General features: G+C 41.7%; 2 protein-coding genes across 5 annotated transcripts; one reads left to right on the forward strand and one right to left on the reverse strand.

Annotated features, from left to right (window-relative positions):
* Positions 1-82: 82 nt before the first annotated feature.
* On the forward strand, positions 83-6762 carry blzf1 (basic leucine zipper nuclear factor 1). Of its 2 annotated transcripts, none has more exons than XM_006639311.3 (7): positions 83-166; positions 1415-1487; positions 1878-2320; positions 2754-2953; positions 3991-4119; positions 4602-4821; positions 5218-6762. In XM_006639311.3, the coding sequence occupies exons 2-7, from the start codon at positions 1463-1465 to the stop codon at positions 5404-5406; spliced, it is 1206 nt and encodes a 401-aa protein (XP_006639374.3). In that variant the 5' UTR covers positions 83-166; positions 1415-1462; the 3' UTR covers positions 5407-6762. The 2 variants fall into 2 exon arrangements, with proteins under 2 accessions (XP_006639374.3, XP_015219781.2); XM_015364295.2 differs by having other exon boundaries at positions 119-170.
* A 1392-nt stretch (positions 6763-8154) lies between these two features.
* On the reverse strand, positions 8155-16930 carry ccdc181 (coiled-coil domain containing 181). Of its 3 annotated transcripts, none has more exons than XM_015364293.2 (6): positions 16828-16930; positions 12699-12827; positions 11409-12320; positions 10873-11046; positions 9610-9767; positions 8155-8891 (listed from the first exon to the last, which is right to left on the reverse strand). In XM_015364293.2, exons 2-6 carry the CDS (start codon positions 12804-12806, stop codon positions 8720-8722), a joined length of 1524 nt encoding a protein of 507 aa, XP_015219779.2. In that variant the 5' UTR covers positions 12807-12827; positions 16828-16930; the 3' UTR covers positions 8155-8719. The 3 variants fall into 3 exon arrangements, with proteins under 3 accessions (XP_015219779.2, XP_006639375.2, XP_015219778.2); XM_006639312.3 differs by having other exon boundaries at positions 10873-11019; positions 16743-16930; XM_015364292.2 differs by having other exon boundaries at positions 16743-16930.
* Between the last annotated feature and the right edge of the window lie 1107 nt (positions 16931-18037).

Genomic DNA, 18037 nt, shown 5'->3' on the forward strand with positions numbered 1-18037 from the left:
ATCGAAACTGAGAAACCACCATCGCGTCATGGGTGTTTCCGGTGACATAGTATGTATTGTCGTTTCTGATTGGTCGATCTTGGCCGGGGGGATTTCCTTTTCTGGGTGCCAGGGTTTGTGTTCCACGACACGCGAAAAATGGCCGACGTGTCCGAGTGAGAGTTTGGTGGGTACGGTCATTCAGTTTCCATATGGACAGTGTTATTTTTGATTCCTGTGTTGTTTGTTTATATGCAGTGTTGCGAAGAGACTAGTTAATTTCAAGTAAACAGATGTACGGTATCAGCTTGTTTTGTCTTCGAAAGAGAAGGGATTGTTTTGTTGTAGTTTTCGCCTTTGTGGGTCTGTTAGTTTGTTAAACAAATATACATCTTTCCTTTTTATACATGTGTTTCTGTGAGTCTTATTCCATACTTGTGTTTTTTCTAAAACGTTTATTCTCTCTTATAAGTGGGAATATTTGTAAGTAGCGAAGCGCACATCTCTCAATTAAGATAAAAAAGCCCTGGTTAGACACAGTTGGGTGTTGAAGATATATTGGTTTGGATTAATTTGGAGAACCTATATATTTATATATTTTTTGGTTATATAGTTTTTTTCGTTTATTTTATAGAAATAAACGTTTACGAGCAATGATTGATGTCTGATTTTTAAATTTTAATGTTTGTCTAAATAAACTGGTGGTTTTCTCCGTATGTTTGTCTTCGAATTTGTTTACAGAGGCTTTAGATATCTTGATTTGTTTGTGCAGTGTCGCAATGCTTTAAGTATATCAGTGGAGTTGTAATCTTAAAGCCCTGCTCATTTTTTCGACTCGTGCAACCTATCTGGAGGTAGGAACTGGAAATAGTTGCAAAGTTACACTGCTACGTTCAGGCCTGAACCTGACCCTATTATTGCCACTATTCCCAGCTTTCTGGGCGGTACAATTGACATTAGATTGTCTTTAATTGGTGGTGGTGGTGGAGGGGATCCCCATTACCTGTAAAGCGCTTTGAGTGAAGTGTCCAGAAAAGCGCTATATAAGTGTAAGCAATTATTATAATTTAACAATTTGCCCTTTCCATTCACTTTCTTTAAAATGCTGTACACAAATATGTCAAATTTGTTATTCACAGATCCAGAATTCCTGCCTTACTAATCATTAAAGAAAAATCTAGCCTTTTTTTGTGGTATGCTGTAAACGATTAACACATGATGTTAAATCATCTCCTCTTCTGCTAAACTGAGTTCATTTGAATCGGTATTGGTGCAGTTGAACCTCTCTGTGCTGAAACAAAATGTTATAAAGCAAACGAAATTGCAGATGGAAATTACTGGGAATCTAGAGAGCTGATGTGGTGTCCTGATGCATTTGATCTTGTAGTTTTATATTGTTCTTAGTTATACTCATCTGCTGTTTTGTACTTTGCAGGATTGAAGGTGAAAGCAGGGTAGCAGCCTCCTATCTTTAGTACCCAGTATGACAACAGTCATGGTGGTAAAAGGTGGGTAATTTTCTTTAGTCACGTTTCTCGTAAGTCATCCAAACCCCCTTTGTTGTTTTTCATGGGTTACTCTGTGAATTGTTTTTAAAAACCTAAACGTCTAATAATGAATTGATTCTCATCATTTGTTTGATGATATTCCACACTCTTTACTATGGCGTGACAGTCCTGCTTGATAGAATAACATACGAACATATGCTGCTTTCTGTGGAATGCATGTTTCTGTGCTGGTTTCATTTTATATTGCATGTTGTATACACATCACCCACGCGAGCGGTAGAGTTGGCAGTCAGTGTGTTTCATTCCACACCAGCAGCGGACACATTCCGGCTTCCCGAGACGACATAAACCCTAAACTGAGTTGCCGGATGGCATCCTTATTCCCTACAGCTCCGGCTGCGGTGCCTGTCCGTGGGCCCGGGGATGGCATGGAAACAGATGAGCCTCCGGCCGCCCCGGAGATCAACACGGAGCTGTCTGCCAAAATCAGCTCTCTGCAGCTCAGCCCGCGCAGCAAGTCCACCCCGCCACACAGCCCCGGCGTGCTTCACCTCGGCAAGGTCAACTGGGAGTCCTGCGCCGAGCTGGAGGCTGTCCGCATCGTGGTGCCCAGAGCGGCCATCTCCCACTGCGTGCCCGGCAAGGCCTCCAAGCTGGTGGAGTCGGGTGCCGGCAGCCTGAAGGGGGAGCCGCTGTTCCAGCCTGAAGCCTCCGTGGAGCCGCGGAAGGAGGCCCAGGACTGGAGAGCTGCCCTGGACAAGCTGCAGAACTCGGAGAGGAGGCTGCTGCAGGACAAGGAGGGCCTTTCAAACCAGCTGAGGGTTCAGACGGAGGTGAGAGCCCCGGAGAACTAGATTCAGAGAATTGGTGGGTATAGGTAGGGCAGCAGCACTTCCGACGTGAACTACACTTCCCATGTACCCTCTGGGCGTCTTCCTGTGGTGCTTCTGTGTCATGAGATGCATGATAGCTGCCTGTCTGCAGTGATGTTGTGCAGGTGTTGCCCAGGCCTCATGGTGGTAGTCCGATGCAGTGTCCACACACTCAGAATGAGTCCTTGCAGGATTAAATGGTTTTTCTGACAAGAAGACAAAAATACAATGAATGGGTTTCTGGAGGATTCCTTATGGTGGCACACTTCCGCAAGTTGTAACGTCCATCCCACGCGAGGAGGTTAGTGCGTAGGCGGCTCCCCGCTCCTGTGCCACACGCCCTCTTGTCATCTGGTCACGCAAGCACAGAGTGAGGAATGGCCATGTGCTGCAGGTGAACCGGGAGCTGAAGAAGCTGCTGGTGGCCTCGGTGGGAGATGATCTGCAGTACCAGTTTGAGCGTCTGGCCCGGGAGAAGAACCATCTCATCCTGGAGAACGAGGCTCTGGGGCGAAACCTCTCCCAGACCGCGGAGCAGCTGGAGCGGATGACCATACAGTGTGACGTCTGGAGGAGCAAGTTCCTTGCTAGCAGGTTGGTCCTAGTGTTCAATTCCAAGGCCCGTGTGTGATGAAGCTCTTTGTGGATAGTTTGGATCTTCTCTTTACTCCTTCAGATTGTTTTCTTAAATTAACGTCTCATTATTTTGTGATTAACGTGCTAATTTAAAGGTTAACTTCATTTGAATAATTAATCTTCCATGTTTTGAAACAGACAATAGCACATAGATTGACCTTCATCAGAAAAAACAGCAAAGATTTGCTTGACATGCTCTTTTTGTTTGCACTACAGGTAGGGATGAATAAGGAAATCTAAAACCTTGAAACAATGGTCAACATTGTGGAGTTCAGGACCTTGATATAATTGGCTTGTTTTTTTTTTCTTGCAGTTATTTTTAAAGGTTGTAAAATGTATAACTTAAGAGAGGTTACGAACAAGAGGATATCATTTTATGGTTCATTGCATACTTAGTAGTTAACATTTGCTTAAATAAGTACCTCCTGTTTAAACACTTCCACAAAGTTTTCTTTTGTTTTCTGTGTCTGTCTGCTGGGTCTGATGGAGCTCAGTGGGATCACTTTGTCAGTGCCTAGGTGGATATTGAATAATTAGCTTGTCAGTGTAGAATGTACAGTACTTTTAACCCTAGAATTGTATTGTCTTCTCTGGACTTATTCTAGTGGTTACAATGTGGTGACCATAATGTGTGTACATTTTTATTTGTGGATTTTCAGAGTATTGTGTGGTTTGCATATTCTAGTATGAATTTCTATTTTTTTAACAATTATTTACTTGGATTAAAAAAAGGTTAAATTATTTGGCTTTTTAACCGTTCTAGCATTTCTTACGTAAAATGCAATTGCTTTTTATCTAGTTTTCCCAAACACCTGGAAAAGAGGCTACTGTCAGAGTAGGAAATTCTCTTGATAAGTTGTTACCTGAAGCATTTTGGTGTGCAGTAGTGACTTGGAATCTGAAAGGGTTACAGACTTCAGGAAGGGATGTGAGTGAAGGTGATGATGTCTTGACACTGCCTGAGCTGAGCGTGGCCTGTGTGGTTTGTTCTTCAGAGTGATGGCAGACGAGCTGACCAATACCAGGGCAGCTCTGCAACGTCAGATCAGGGAAGCGCAGGGTGCCATTCAGGACCTCCTCGGTGAGAGGGAGGAGTTCTCTCGGGACATGCTGCAGACTCACAGGTAACGCCAGCACCTAATACTCAGCATAGCATTTACTAGTATACCACACCCCCTCTGATTTAGTGGTGGTGGTCACCTGGGCTATACCCTGAGCAGATGGGAGGGTTGTCCTTAAGTAAGGACATTCATGTCTATGGGTGTCTCACACAAGTTCATTGAGATGTTCAAGTCTAAAAAGCTAAAAAAGGAATATTGATATGTTTTCATTGGCTTTTTGCCAATTTTTTAAAAAAATTAGGTTGTTATTTTGCCAGCGTAGGTAGAATGTGATCAGTATAAAATCACAGAAATGGTCGTTTTGTCTAATAGCCTTTCCTTGCATGTTTTGCTGATCAAATTGTCTCCATTAGAAATTTGTCCAAATATTCTTTGGCTTCTAGTTCTTTTTCCAGCCCTTAAAAATGTTTTGTACTACACATTGTAGGGTCCTTTTTTATCTTTCACTGTATGTAGTTATCTAATTGCTGTGCTGAAATTGCCAGGTCTCTGGAGCAGCTCCTGGTTTCCCTGCAGTGGGGCAGACAGCAGACTTATTACCCAAGCGCACAGCCCCTCAGCACCGGAGAGCTGGCAGCAGCTAACCACAAGCTAGCTAAGGCTGTCAACTCCCACCTTCTGGGAAATGTAGGTACCAGCAATATGCAGAAGAGCTCTCAAGCTGCAGACATTTGTCACACTCCAGCTGAAAAAATGGCAGAAAAGGTAGGTTGCTTTTCATGATGTAAACTACATTTTTATTTCTGGTTGAGATTTATTCATGGAATGTAACACAAAAAGCAGGAGTATGTGGAAATCACAGAATCCTTAACTGTTTAAGCAGCGTTGCAATATCGAAAAAATCTTACTAACACACTGGTCTTTTTCAAACAATTTTAATGCTGTGGAGTCTGGATTCCTCGTTCATAAGTTATAGACTTTACACCTGGATATATATTTTTGTTGTGTTTAATGAAAGTATAAGCCCAAGATACTAATTCAGTGGAACCAGTGACTTGGCATCTTGGTTGTTTTTCTGTAGAATGATTTTTAAGGATTTATATTTAAGGTGGTATATTTGGGATGTATTTTAATGTCCGCAAAACTTTTTTTTCTGTTCAGGTACTGAGACATTTGGATCCCATTTCATGTCCTGAAGATACCTGCAGTAGTAAATCAGTTCCTGAAACTTCGCCCACGTCTTTCCTCTCTAACAAGAAAAGTATTGGAAGGTTTCATCCGTACACCCGCTATGAGAACATCACCTTCAACTGTTGCAATCGCTGCAGCGGCGAGCTTATAGTGCTCTGAAGTGGAGATTATTTGTGTGTGCACTTTGACGATACCGATCAGTACACTTCTAAAGAGGGCACACAATAGCATAATTGCCAAGATCTGAAATATGTATTGTAAATGCCTTCACCAGAAAATTCAAGGGTCGAGATAATAAAATTCAAGGTAATAGGAGATGAATAATGCATTAAAGCCGCTGTGTTTTTTTTATTCTCTGAAATAATTTTTTTAAAGCTATTTTCCATCCATCCACTGTCCGTGGATTGCTACTTCTAGACTAGGGTTGTGGCTAACATGGAACGGCATTATTAGTGTGGATACCTCAGTGCTTTTGGATTCATGGTTCTGTTCTGGATTAGCGTACCTTCTGTATAGCAATCCAGAGATACACTTGCACAGGCTCCTTGGCATCTCCTGTGCACGTGTATGATGACAGGCTGGGGTGTAGTCCTGTCTTGTACCCTGGGCCTGCCAGGTTGGGCTTCTCTTTACCGCTACTCATCAGTAATGAATGCAGTTAACAGAAACCGGATGGATATGTAATTATTTCTGAGATTGGGTTAGAAAGAACTGTGCTACATGTCTTGTTGAAAATTTGTACAGCAAATTCAGTTTCGTCTTGGTGTGCTTTGAAATTATGGGTAGTTCAGTAACATGAGTGTATTTGATGTTTTCAGGCTGTTCCTACAACCACAGCGCCAGTGTAATATTCTTTCAACTGTAATGACTGCAGAAACATTTTCAGCTATTCGGTCTTTGCCTGTCTTTAGATTGTTTTTGTTTTCAGTTTAGAAAAAAGGTGGAGTTTTCCATCTGCATTAGACAGTGTTGGCAATATTTCCAATAACTCAAAGGTTTATAATGGTCTTAATTTCAAAAAGGCTTAAATATGGGTTTCAGAATTGGAGGGGTTTTGAGTACTTTTTGGGTTAAATTCCAAATTCTGCATAATGTAAGTGAAATAATGAGGTTACAGTCATGCTAGTTGTGGAAACTTGCTTTTCTGTCAAGTTTTGAAAGTGATGTGGACTTTTTTGGGGACAGAAAAGAAAAAGTAACATCAATTTGACAAAAGATTATCGGAACAATTTAAGGAGTGCGGTATTAAGCACAGGTATACTTTGAAGAGAGGTCTTTTTTTCATCTGTTACAAATAAGTGTTAAGTGCAATAAATTAAGAATTGTTTTACTGTTTCCACCACTATGGCAGCATAGTGTTAACTTATCAGTGTGGTCATCACACTGTGACAGTACTGTAATATCAGTGTGTGAGGAATTGGGGTTTAATGTAATTTATTTTTTTAGAATAAAAAGATTGTGTATACAACTTTTATAACTCTGGGAAGCTACACAATAAACACTTGTCTGATAAAAGATGGCACTTTCTTTTTTTCCACCACAATCTGTTTTGTTTACAGATTTGTTTGCAGAGCTAATCACAGGTTACGTAAACGGCTAACCTTGAGTGTATTGAATGTGAAACTAATAACGTAACGATAACGTATTTTGGCAACAATGTTTACCACCTTCTAGCCTGCTCTCTGATCTAGACTGATCTCCTCAGATCTTGGAAGCTAAGCAAGACTGGGGCTGATCATTACCGTGAAGTTCTCCCATCTTCGTAAACCTTATTGTTGCAGAAAGAGGTGTTAATGGAACAACAGGTGGCAGTCTTTCCTCTGGCCCAGAATATCTAAAGCCCCAGTGTGGTGGCCAGGAACTCTGCTGTGCTTTAGAGGACACATTAAATTGAGCTCCTGCCTACTTGGCCATTTAAAAATCCCAAACCACTCTTTGCAAAAATGGTGTTAACAATGGTTTTCCTGCTAGATTTGACTCTGGTCTTGCATGGTGTGTCCTACCTAATGTTTCTCCTTGATTCTATGGAACAAAAAATTCCACGTTTCTTCATATTATCTAACGTGTAATGTGGCTTCAGGTAATATGGAGGTCATACATCTCCCAGGTAAGTGATTCACTTTAGCCAGCAGCCATATCACCCTGCAACTCACAACTGGCAACCCACAGAAGCTAAGCAGGTGTGAGCCTGGTCAGTACCTGGATGGGAGACCTCCTGGGAAAAACTAAGGTTGCTGCTGGAAGAGGTGTTAGTGGGGCCAGCAGGGGGCGCTCACCCTGCGGTCCATGTGGGTCCTAATGCCCCAGTGTAGTGACGGGGACACTATACTGTAAACAGGCGCTGTCCTTCGGATGAGACGTAAAACCGAGGTCCTGACTCTCTGTGGTCATTAAAAATCCCAGGGTGTTTCTCGAAAAGAGTAGGGGTGTAACCCCGGCATCCTGGCCAAATTTCCCCATCGGCTGTTATCAATCATGGCCTCCTAACAATCCCCCTCTGTGAATTGGCTTCATTACTCTGCTCTCCTCCCCACTGATAGCTGATGTGTGGTGAGCGTTCTGGCGCACTATGGCTGCCGTCGCATCATCCAGGTGGATGCTGCACATTGGTGGTGGTGGAGGGGATCCCCATTACCTGTAAAGCGCTTTGAGTGGAGTGTCCAGAAAAAGCGCTATATAATTGTAAGCAATTATTATTATTATTATTATTTAGTAGTAGGTGAAGTGGGTCCCATCATACTTGCTAAGAAAAGTAGAAGTGGGGAAGAGTAGAAGTGTGATGAGAGGATTAATAAAGGATGCGACTTGGAAGCATGCTGAATTGTTTTTAATCTTTAAATGTTAAAGTCCCCTTTTTTTGGTCACACTGCTGCTGCTGTAAGAACAAGTTTGAAATGTAATGTATGCTTGGCTTTAATACAAACTTATTTTATTCCTAGGAAAACTCCACTTCTAATGAGTCGGCAATGCCCCTTTAATATGAAAAGGTAAATGCCTTTTTTAACATCTAGATGTTTCAGCATCAAAATATATCAAAATTAAGAAATACAATACACTGCAATAATTACATAAGTACTGCTGCTCATTACATTATTGTACTATATAAAATACATTTTCATGTATCTTTTTTAGCTTCTGTGCAACTTCTGTCCACAGGAATGTCTTGATGGGGTAAAAAAAAAAGTATGAAGGTCAGACTATTTGCTAAGTATTGTAAAATGTCACTTCATTCTTCACCTAATCCACTCTTCTGGATGCTCGAATGATCAGGATTTGTCCAATGATCCAAATTGATCATCATAATACCCTCAGCTTTAGTCGATTCATTTTTTTTTTCAATCCTGGACGAAAACAAAATATAGGGGCCAGCGGGAGAGGATGTCATGTAGCTCCTCACCTTCGTCCTCGGCCTCCGTCGTCCGGCACCAGGCATGAGCCTTCCGGCTGGGTGCGGGCGGCCCGCGGGAGCAGGTCAGAAGCGGTAGCCGTAGTTGTCCATGAAGCGGGAGGACTTGGCCTCGCTGATTGTGCACAGCAGGTCCTGCTTGCGCTGAGCTCGCCTGGCCTCCATCACCAGCCGGCGCGAGCGTTCCCTGGCAGCCAGCCTCTCTGTGCGCTTCTCTGCCCTCTTCCTCTTCAGCCACCTGTCCCAGAATTAAAAAGGGAGATAGTCTGGGCCCACGCTAATCCACAAAAAAAACAAGCCAGACCACCGAGTGGCATATTCTGTTTGTGAATGAATTATATCCATTATATTGTAAAGGCAGCACGTAGTTTGCATATTAATGAGGCAGGTCATGCTCTTAAATAGCAGTCTTTATAAATATCTTAAGCAGCACAGTTCCTGATTCTGTTAAACTAATCCTGGGTTGGATTTTTGGGGAAATAGGTAAGGCTTTGAGATCCAATATACTACATACTGTGATCATCTATACGATAGGATTCCCTGACAGACTGTTCAAAAGCTCACGAAAAGAAAGAAATGTTAAAATATTCTGTCCGTATGGTTTCCTCACAGGCTTCATCTGGAAATTCTCTAGAAAATTTAACGGTGCAAATTGCTACTCTGTGAGTGGATTATGCAGCCATTTGTGAGGTGGTGCGTGCATGTAGGAGCTTATCGTCCTAGGTAAATTGTACGGTTTAATGGTGAAATAGGATAAACCAGGCGTATATATCAGACTGCATTCACTGGCAGCATAAACTGGGTTTATGACAGACTGGGCTCATGACAAGGGAGTAAAATAAAAGCTGAAGCTGAACTAAATAATTCATTAGGAACTAGAATTAAGTGTGACAGGAGGCCCAGTGCCTCATAGCTGCTACAGTACTTGGGGAATCATGTTTCAAAAGAGATCTTACAGTTTAAAGGCTCTTTCACATTCCTCCCTGTCATGTATATAGTAAGTGCTTTCTTCTTCCAGTCTTTTCATTTCTTCCATCTGCCTCTCTCTCAACTGCTGCGCATGCTTCCTCTTCAGCCACAGCTTGAACGCCTCCTGAGGATCAGGGTGTTCTGGCTGTGGAGTGAAACGAAATACAGCCATTAGAGCTCGGAGCTCCATTTTTATTTTTGTTTCTGGTTGTTGAAATTTCCAGTGGCCAATCAGGTTAGAACCTGATTTGGTTATCCTATTAATTAAATTGCAAAGGCTTTAAATGACTTGTAGAAAATGCTATTCAAAGGATGTGTGAGGCACCTGATGATAACAATTATTATTTACGTAACATAAAAGGAAGCTGATGGCTTCTTGGACAGTCCCTCCTTGTGTCGCAGACGAGCTCAGGAGTGAAAGACTTTCTTTGCCATCCCTCTTTCTCAGGGCAGAGACCAGCTGTGTTACCCCACATCTTTCATTTTTCTTTTTTTTTTTCATTTCTGACACGACTGATGGAGGCAGCTGCAAAGGGCTCTTCATTCTGCCAGTCCCTTGTATTGAGCATAAGAGCCAAGTAGCCATTTCCAATGAGGGGTAAGATTCAAAGATCAAACAATTCGATCAAATTCTACTCCATTCATGGGACATCGTGAGGTCTTAATCAGGATATCGGAGTGTTCATCTTTGATGATTACTCTCCATATTATTGTGCTCTCATCATATGTGTCTCCTTCACTTGACAATTTCTCTTTGCTTCTAACAATAATAATACAGTTGGATTTCTGGGTGCTTTTTTGAAAAACTCAAAAGAGTTTTGCAATTGCATACATAATATACAGCCAAAGCAGAATGATCGTTGTACCGGACCATTAAATTGCAAGGAGAGGATGAGAAAGTGAGACTTACACTAGACGATGTGCCTCATTTTACAAACTGTAAGTTAGACAGGATTAGAATGTTATTTAAAAACAAAACTTGGAATTAGTTTTAAATTGAAAACAAAACTCCACGTCCGGGTGAGATGATTGGATTTATTGTCCAAAAATGAATGAAATCTCCAGCTTGTAGTTGAATAATTCAGTAGCACTAATACAGCAGCATTCCTCTCCCTTCACTAGTGAATGGAAATGTGCAGGTCTGAGTGGTTGCAGACAGGCCTCAGCAGTCTGACACCTTATACTCACGACCACGCGCACGGAAAGAACAGAGGCGGTTTTGGGTTTCTTCGGGAGGCGTTTCAGTTTACCCTGTTGTTCATTCTTTCCATCTCTTTAGCCCTGACGATTCGCCTCTGCTCCTGGAGCTGCTCCTTCTTTTGCATCAGCCAGGCCCGGAAGGCCAACTCGTTCTCTTGCCTCTTCTGCTCCTCCTCCTCCCGTTTCTTGGCTTCCTCCTTAAAATAAGATCCAAAAGAAATAACCTCCCCCCCGCACCCGAAATTAGTGCCAATACCTCACAGTTAAAACAGCTCCGGGGGGAAAGCGACATAAACTCTCACTTTCATGGCGGATGCAACAGTGTGGTCGGACTGCAAGAATCAATAGTTCAGCAATCAAGCATGGTGCCACATTGACTCAAGGGATCCCTATGATTATAGTGAACAATCTTTGGATTTCTCCTAGATCTACAGCTACGTCTGAACTCGTTCAGAACAGATTTCCATTGAAAATGAACAGAGGAAGAGGAAACCCAGGGAACCCAGGCTCCAGCTGACAATGCACACAAACATCAGTATGAAGAACCTGACCAAGCGTGAGACAGAAGCGAGTGTAAGAGCCCCACCTCTCTCCTGAGCCTCTCCCTCCGCTGCTCAAGCTTCAGCCGCAGCTCCTTCTGTTCAGGAGAGAGGGTGTAGGTGGTGTGCCCGGGGGGGTTACTGGCGGACTGCGCCCTGCGGGTCGCCGTCCTCTTCCTCGTCCTCCCCTGCGCGTGGCCGGCGGAGTTGGGGCGGGCCCTGGGGACGGGGGGGGGCTTGGGGACGTGGCCGGCTTCGGGGGAGGAGCCGCCGGCCCAGCCGTGAGCGGGGCAGGGCTCGCCGTGGCCCGAGTGGGGCCGGGGGGACGTCTGCCAGCCCCCGACGGGCTCCCCGCTCGCACACGGCAGCGGGGGCAGCAGGCCCTGGCTCTCGACCTCGCGCAGGCTCACCAGGTCGAACTTCCCGTCCTTTTCCACCAGCACCTTGCCCTCCCGGGGGCTGCCCCGGGCCCCGCCTCTCTTCTCCGAGATCTGCAGCCTGGACATCGGCCCCGAGACGTCTCCCTCCCCGTCTCTGCCTGCCTCGTAATCGGCAGGCGGGACCACGAGGTCCACCAGCTTGTCTTTGAACTTGAGCCTGCGCTCCCGGGTCTCGTCCGCGGGCTCCTCGTCCTCCAGCTGCCGGTTGGCCTGCTGGATCTTCTCCATGATGTACTTCTTGGCCTCTTCGTCCAGCTCTTCCTCGTCCACTCCTTCTTCCGGCCTGAGCCGCTGGTGGGAGCCCTCGCTGTCTGTGTCTGACAAGCCTTCTGAGGGCTCCGCCGGAGAAGGTGGGCTTCCTCCTCCACCGAGGTCACCGTTTCCATCCGCAGCCCCTCCGGGGTCGGGTTCTGCAGGATTTAGACTTTTGATTTCCGGCAACTCTCCCCTTGTTTTCTCCTCTTCTTCTTCCAGTTCTTTGTCAATTTGTGCTTCAATGTCATTCTCACCTTCTGGGTCCTGACAAAAGCAGGAAAAGACGATTTAGAAATGACTGACAGTAGATAAAAATGACTTTCTGTGTTCTAATTCCCTTTCATTCTTTTGTGTTGCACACTTAAATATGTCTATTGCAGGGTCAATGTAAGGGTGCAGGACAGAAAAAACAGAAAACACAACTCATTTATGAAGCAGTGAGGCTTCTGTGGCGGAAAGCTGTATTTCAGTCACGGCTTTTGAAACATTTGATCTGATTTTATGACAAAAAACACCATATCAACCATCCAGAACTACTGACCGCCTTTGCTTCAATACAGTACATTTCTGGTGACACGAGAAGCAATAAAATACAGAAAAGCTTTTGTAGCTTTAATATTACTCTGTGAGCAAGTCAGCCACCTCATTTTCACTTTTCCCTTCTTCGTTAATCAGCCAGTCAAGGTCTTTCTCAAAGTCGTCTTCATATTCTTCCTGCGTTCTGTTACCAAATTCGTCCTTTTCATTCATTCTTCTAATCAAGGAAATTTCCTTCAATGGGAAAGAAGAAGAAAAATATATTAGGCTCTAAAAATCAGGGATGCAGAATTCCGTAGTCATAGTGCAAGCAGGTCCAAGGAGTATCTAACATGACAGAACGTGTTTCAGATTAGCGCAGATGTTAGAAATATCCCTGTCTTCTGTAGCTGCAAAATCCCTTTTATTCCTTTATGAAATATATGTGCATTATGATTCCCAACGCGTACAAGCTCTTTAGTACAGATCTACTACATTCCATATCCAAACATCTTCTCTTAAACAGAATGAAATGTGACTGTGAATATTAATAATCAAGTTTAGGAAATGGGGCCTTAACTGAATATATACAGTATGTTCTTTTCAAAGTGAGCTGTAATGATTTTTTATTTTTTAAATAAATTATTAACATCCCAGCACATTAAGAATAAAATAAGTTTAGGTCCACCTACTGTTAAATGATTAATTCTAACTTTAAAATAAGTAAAAGTAAGTACATTTAATAAATAAAATGTAGGAAATTATCTGTTTTGTCATAAACCATAATTTATACAAATTCAGTATTATTTTGAATAACCTATCTGACAAAATAGTTTTCAAATAGCAAATTTTAACATCAGTCATTCAGTATAATCAAGACATCAAATCTTGTATTACTTATTTTTTTATCTGGCTTATATTTAATGATTGTTCAGAAATACAGTTCATTAATACAAAAGAACTCCTGTGAAAGACTCCATATCTAACCTCATGTGATCACTTAATCATCTTACATGTCAGGTTAATCACAGGCAGCACTAAGTATCCCGGTACTTCCTGCCTTGATAGTAAATTTCCAAATGCTAATAGTCACAACCCTTTCAGAAAAGCACACAAGCAACAGTTTAACTAGGATGCACATATACTATAAGTGAATCAAGCAAAACTGCTTGTTCATTGCAAAAAAACTATAAAAAATAGTCCACTCTTCTTCCATACTCACAGCAGAAGGAAAACTACAAGGAAATAAAAAAGAAGAAATATTACAAACAAGAAGAGGTCACTTTATCTGTTTAACCTGGTATTTTCATATAATCACCCATTTTCTGATAAAAGCCAGTGTATTGGCTTAGAGGGTATTAGCTCAGTTTATTCATCAGGCGTGAGCTTTATGAGACTGTGGATGTTCATTAGAACATGAGAATAAGAGGCAGGTTTTTACAAAACGTTTTGTAAAAACTGTTGCTGTGTAGCTTGTTCCATATTCTCACAGAACGTTTTGTAAAAAACTGCCTCTTGTTCTCATGGTCTAATGAACATCCACAGAGTCTCATAAAGCTCATGCCTGATGAATAAACTGAGCTAATTCAGCTGTAAGAGGAGATAAAAACAGAAACAGAAATGTTGCCACAACTACCTTCATTAGAGAGCACCCTGTTGGAGGAACAAGTGTATGCCTGAAGGTCACACCTTGATTAGTGCAAGAATATCTTCAAGCCACAAAGGACGTCTGATCACCAGAGACCTGGATGTATGTGTATTGTGTGAATATTGTTTTGTTATTCTGAGTAACACTCTTGTGGCCAACATGATGAATCATGCTATCAGCAAACAACACTAGTATCAACAGCAACAAAGTTGCAAAGTTTTCTACATCCATTATCTATTATATGCTATCTATAGGCTACACAGTACCTTACACCTGGAAATGAAAGACTTAAATTAGAACCTAGGCAAATCAGAATATAGAGAACTTGAAGTGTGATCACACTTCACTTGGACTATAATACCTTGTTTCCACTAGTCCTGCTGGCTTTACTGTCTCAGCAGCAGGAACTTTAATATTCACTTGTGTGTCCTTCAATATTTCAGCATTTTGCAGCGCCTGTTTACGTGTCATTTAGGGTTAGTAGTTCATGCTGAGTAAGTTACTGTATCCTAAGATTGATGTCAGAATAAATCTGAGATTTTAAAAAATATCGCAGGCTAATTACCAAGGCTCCCTTTAAAAGTAAAACCAAGCACTATAGCAACAGGTAATTAACATCCAACCTTGGATGTACAGTATTTAAACTTGGTTGCTGGGTGCATTAAAACTTTAATTTGCTTGCTCACATAATCAGTGTGCATGAGATGTGCACAGACTCTTCAGACGAGCGAGCCTTTGCCACCTGACATTTGACTGCTTTTTACAAACAAGCCTGTTGCTGAGGCCTGATGGCAAACACCAAACAATACAGTGGCCTATGAATGCATGTCTGCACTTGTACTGTTACTTTTCATTTGTGCAGTTCCTAGATACGCCCAGTACTAGGAACTGCTGAAACACATTGCCTCGAACAGTTTTAACGTTATGTCAACACATTTCCAAAATGTATTGGTCACTGGCAGTGTTTTAAAAACATGATACATTTCTTTATCAAAGGTTAACACTGAGGCTGGGTTATTAGGAACTGGAAGAAAATGGATGCACTTTCCCCAATTGGAATAACAGAAACTTAAAATATGATACCACACTGTAAACTTGATATCTCAGAAGAGACATTACAGAAAGAAAGTTTCTCACAGGTTTTACCAAAGAGCACAGTCACAGACAATACAGTTTCAGTCTCAAGCTTTAAAAGAAATAATGCTGAGAAGTCATACTACAAACTTAAGCTGTTTTGCATATAATATGATAAAGCCCAAAAAAACATGGAGTCAAAAGAGTGTTTGTTGTTACACTTTACTTTTAATGGGGCTTACTGTTTGCAACCAGCTGATATAAAACAGGATGTCATAAGGGATTCTCTTAATCATCCTTCTGATGCTAAAAAAGAATGCAGCACAACCAAAACATCATCACACCTTTGAATTGGGGAAAAAAAAAGATGTCGAAAAGCTGCTCAATAAAATGTCACACAGATACACAAAATGACAGTCACCTCTGGGTGGCAGAAGAGAATTCAAAGGCAAAATAAACACCATTAAAGAATAAAAGAAAAAAATGAAAAGTGAAATTTTGATCCTATATTGTGGCTTAAGTTACAGATATTCCATTTTCAGATGTATAATATCCCCTTCTCTTGTACTCTATGAGGTGAGGAATAATGCTTTCACTGCTTTCCAAATTTGCCCATCCATTATCACTGAGCGGGTTCGCTGGGGAGTGCTGAGGGCCACTACACTGTAATTCTGCACAGTTCAATGCTACAGCCACCAAACTAAGGGCTGGGAGATATGACATGTCTCTTCTATGACAATAGAAACCTAAGTTTCTAATCTGTGTTCCAGGTCCTTACAAATGCCACTCCGTGTACTGACTTAAGACTGTGTAGGTGCCTTTGACATGTGAATTAGTGCCAAAACATTATTGTTGACTGTCTGGCAGACCACGAGTAGCTTTACTTCTATTTTCCTGAAGAAAAAAAAAAGCATTAGGGATAAGAGCTTCCTTAAAAACAATAAATAACTATCTAGCTAATATCAGTGGCCATACTTTACTCTACTTTGCATCAAATGCAAGATGCATTGAATGTTAGAGGGAAAAGACCGACGGCATTTGCTTCAATACCTACACAGATTCATTAACACAAAATATACAACTGCAAGTCGACTAAATATAACGTCTGGGCGCTGTTATATTAATAAAGTTTCAACCTTATCAGCGCAAAGCGTTATCCTAAGTATGCAATCTACGAAGGAATAAAAGGTATGTTCAGATCACGTCGCTGACAGGACGCATTAAACCACGAAAACAAAAACCCATAAAACTTAAAAGCTTAAAGGTTAAAGCATTACATATCCGATACAGAGTAATTAACAATTTTGTGTGACCTGGTAAACTATCAAAAGTCTTTGGGCAGTCGTAGCTCAGAAGGGGACTAAAACTAATCTCCATCCATACCCCACAACGACACTCAGATATTTAAATCAACTTGTAACAGTACAGTATATACAGTAGCAGCTCACCAGGTTTCTTGTTTTGGGGTTTCAAGTCGGGTTTTTTTTTTCTTCCAGTGAAGTTCAGGGTATAAATGCATCTAGAATTACGTACGGTTTGTTTCCTGTCTCTTCCATCAGGTGGCCTGTGTGTGATCCGATATACTGTCTTGTCTAATCTCTGCTTGCTCGCTCGCTGTGACACCAGGTCTTCCCCGCTGTTGTCATGGTGATTTAAACACGCGGGAGAGCGCACAGGCGCACTAGACGCCTCACAGAGCGGTGTCTATCAAAGCGACAAACCTGCCTAACACTGTAGTGCACCGGTTACTTTTATTTTAAGCACGAAGAGAAATGTATCTAAGCAGCGTTATTAATGTTTAAGCAAGTTACTGTAACTAGACTATGCTTGACGGCAGTTGTTTATTGTAATAAGCGTTTATACTGTTGATGCAATCACATGGGTCTGTTTTTATTTCTATTTACAAAGACTGGAAAGGAACAGCTAAGGAATTATATTATTACACACTACGCCGACATTAAAGTGGGTGCCGCAGGCAATGTAGCACAGGCAACATTAATATTTTGGCATTAATTCGAATGTCGAAGTCACCTATATAGTCTTAAATGAGCCCACGAAGTAGTATTTGTAAAGACTGTCTTTGAGACTCTGTGGATGTTCATTACAACATGTGAATAAAAAGCAGTTCTTTACAAAAAGACTTGTGAGAATATGGAACAAGCTACACAGCTACAGTACTGTGTGTCCTCTAAGCCAAAACACTGGCTTCTATCAGAAAATGGGTCATTGGTCATTGAAAGGATTAGCTACTAACTACCGATCAGGTTAAACAGATAAAGTGACCTCTTCGTGTTTGTAATATTTCTTATGTTTTTTATTTCCTTTGTGGTTTTCCTTCTGCTGTGACTATGGAAGAAGATTGGGCCATTTTTTATAGTTATTTTGCAATGAACAAGCAGTTTTGCTTGATTCACTTATAGTATATGTGCATCCTAGTTAAACTGTTGCTTGTGTGCTTTTCTGAAAGGGTTGTGACTATTAGCATTTGGAAATTTACTTTCAGGGCAGGAAGTTCTGGGATACTTAGTGCTGCCTGTGATTAACCTGACATGTAAGAGGATTGCGTCATCACATGAGGCTAAATATGGAGTCTTCCACAGGAGTTTTTTATTTTAATTTTAAATAATTAACCCTATTTCTGAACAATAAATAAATATAAGCCATATAAAAAATAAGTAGTGCAAGATTTCATATGATGATCAAACTAAAAAACAGATGCTAAAATTTACCATTGGAGAGCTGT

The sequence above is a fragment of the Lepisosteus oculatus genome, chromosome 15, assembly GCF_040954835.1.
Source record: "Lepisosteus oculatus isolate fLepOcu1 chromosome 15, fLepOcu1.hap2, whole genome shotgun sequence".
Lineage (NCBI taxonomy): Eukaryota > Metazoa > Chordata > Actinopteri > Semionotiformes > Lepisosteidae > Lepisosteus > Lepisosteus oculatus.

Excerpts from the sequence above, each read along its gene's own strand:
- blzf1 (XM_006639311.3), top strand. The coding sequence starts at position 1,463 with ATGACAACAGTCATGGTGGTAAAAG. Across the intron at positions 2,321-2,753 it reads AGCTGAGGGTTCAGACGGAG|GTGAACCGGGAGCTGAAGAA; the intron begins GTGAGAGCCCCG and ends CATGTGCTGCAG. Across the intron at positions 4,822-5,217 it reads CTGAAAAAATGGCAGAAAAG|GTACTGAGACATTTGGATCC; the intron begins GTAGGTTGCTTT and ends TTTTCTGTTCAG.
- ccdc181 (XM_015364293.2), bottom strand. The coding sequence starts at position 12,806 with ATGAATGAAAAGGACGAATTTGGTAACAGAACGCAGGAAGAATATGAA. Across the intron at positions 11,047-11,408 it reads GGGAGAGGCTCAGGAGAGAG|GTTATTTCTTTTGGATCTTA; the intron begins GTGGGGCTCTTA and ends TGCGGGGGGGAG. Across the intron at positions 9,768-10,872 it reads TGGAAAGAATGAACAACAGG|CCAGAACACCCTGATCCTCA; the intron begins GTAAACTGAAAC and ends TTCACTCCACAG.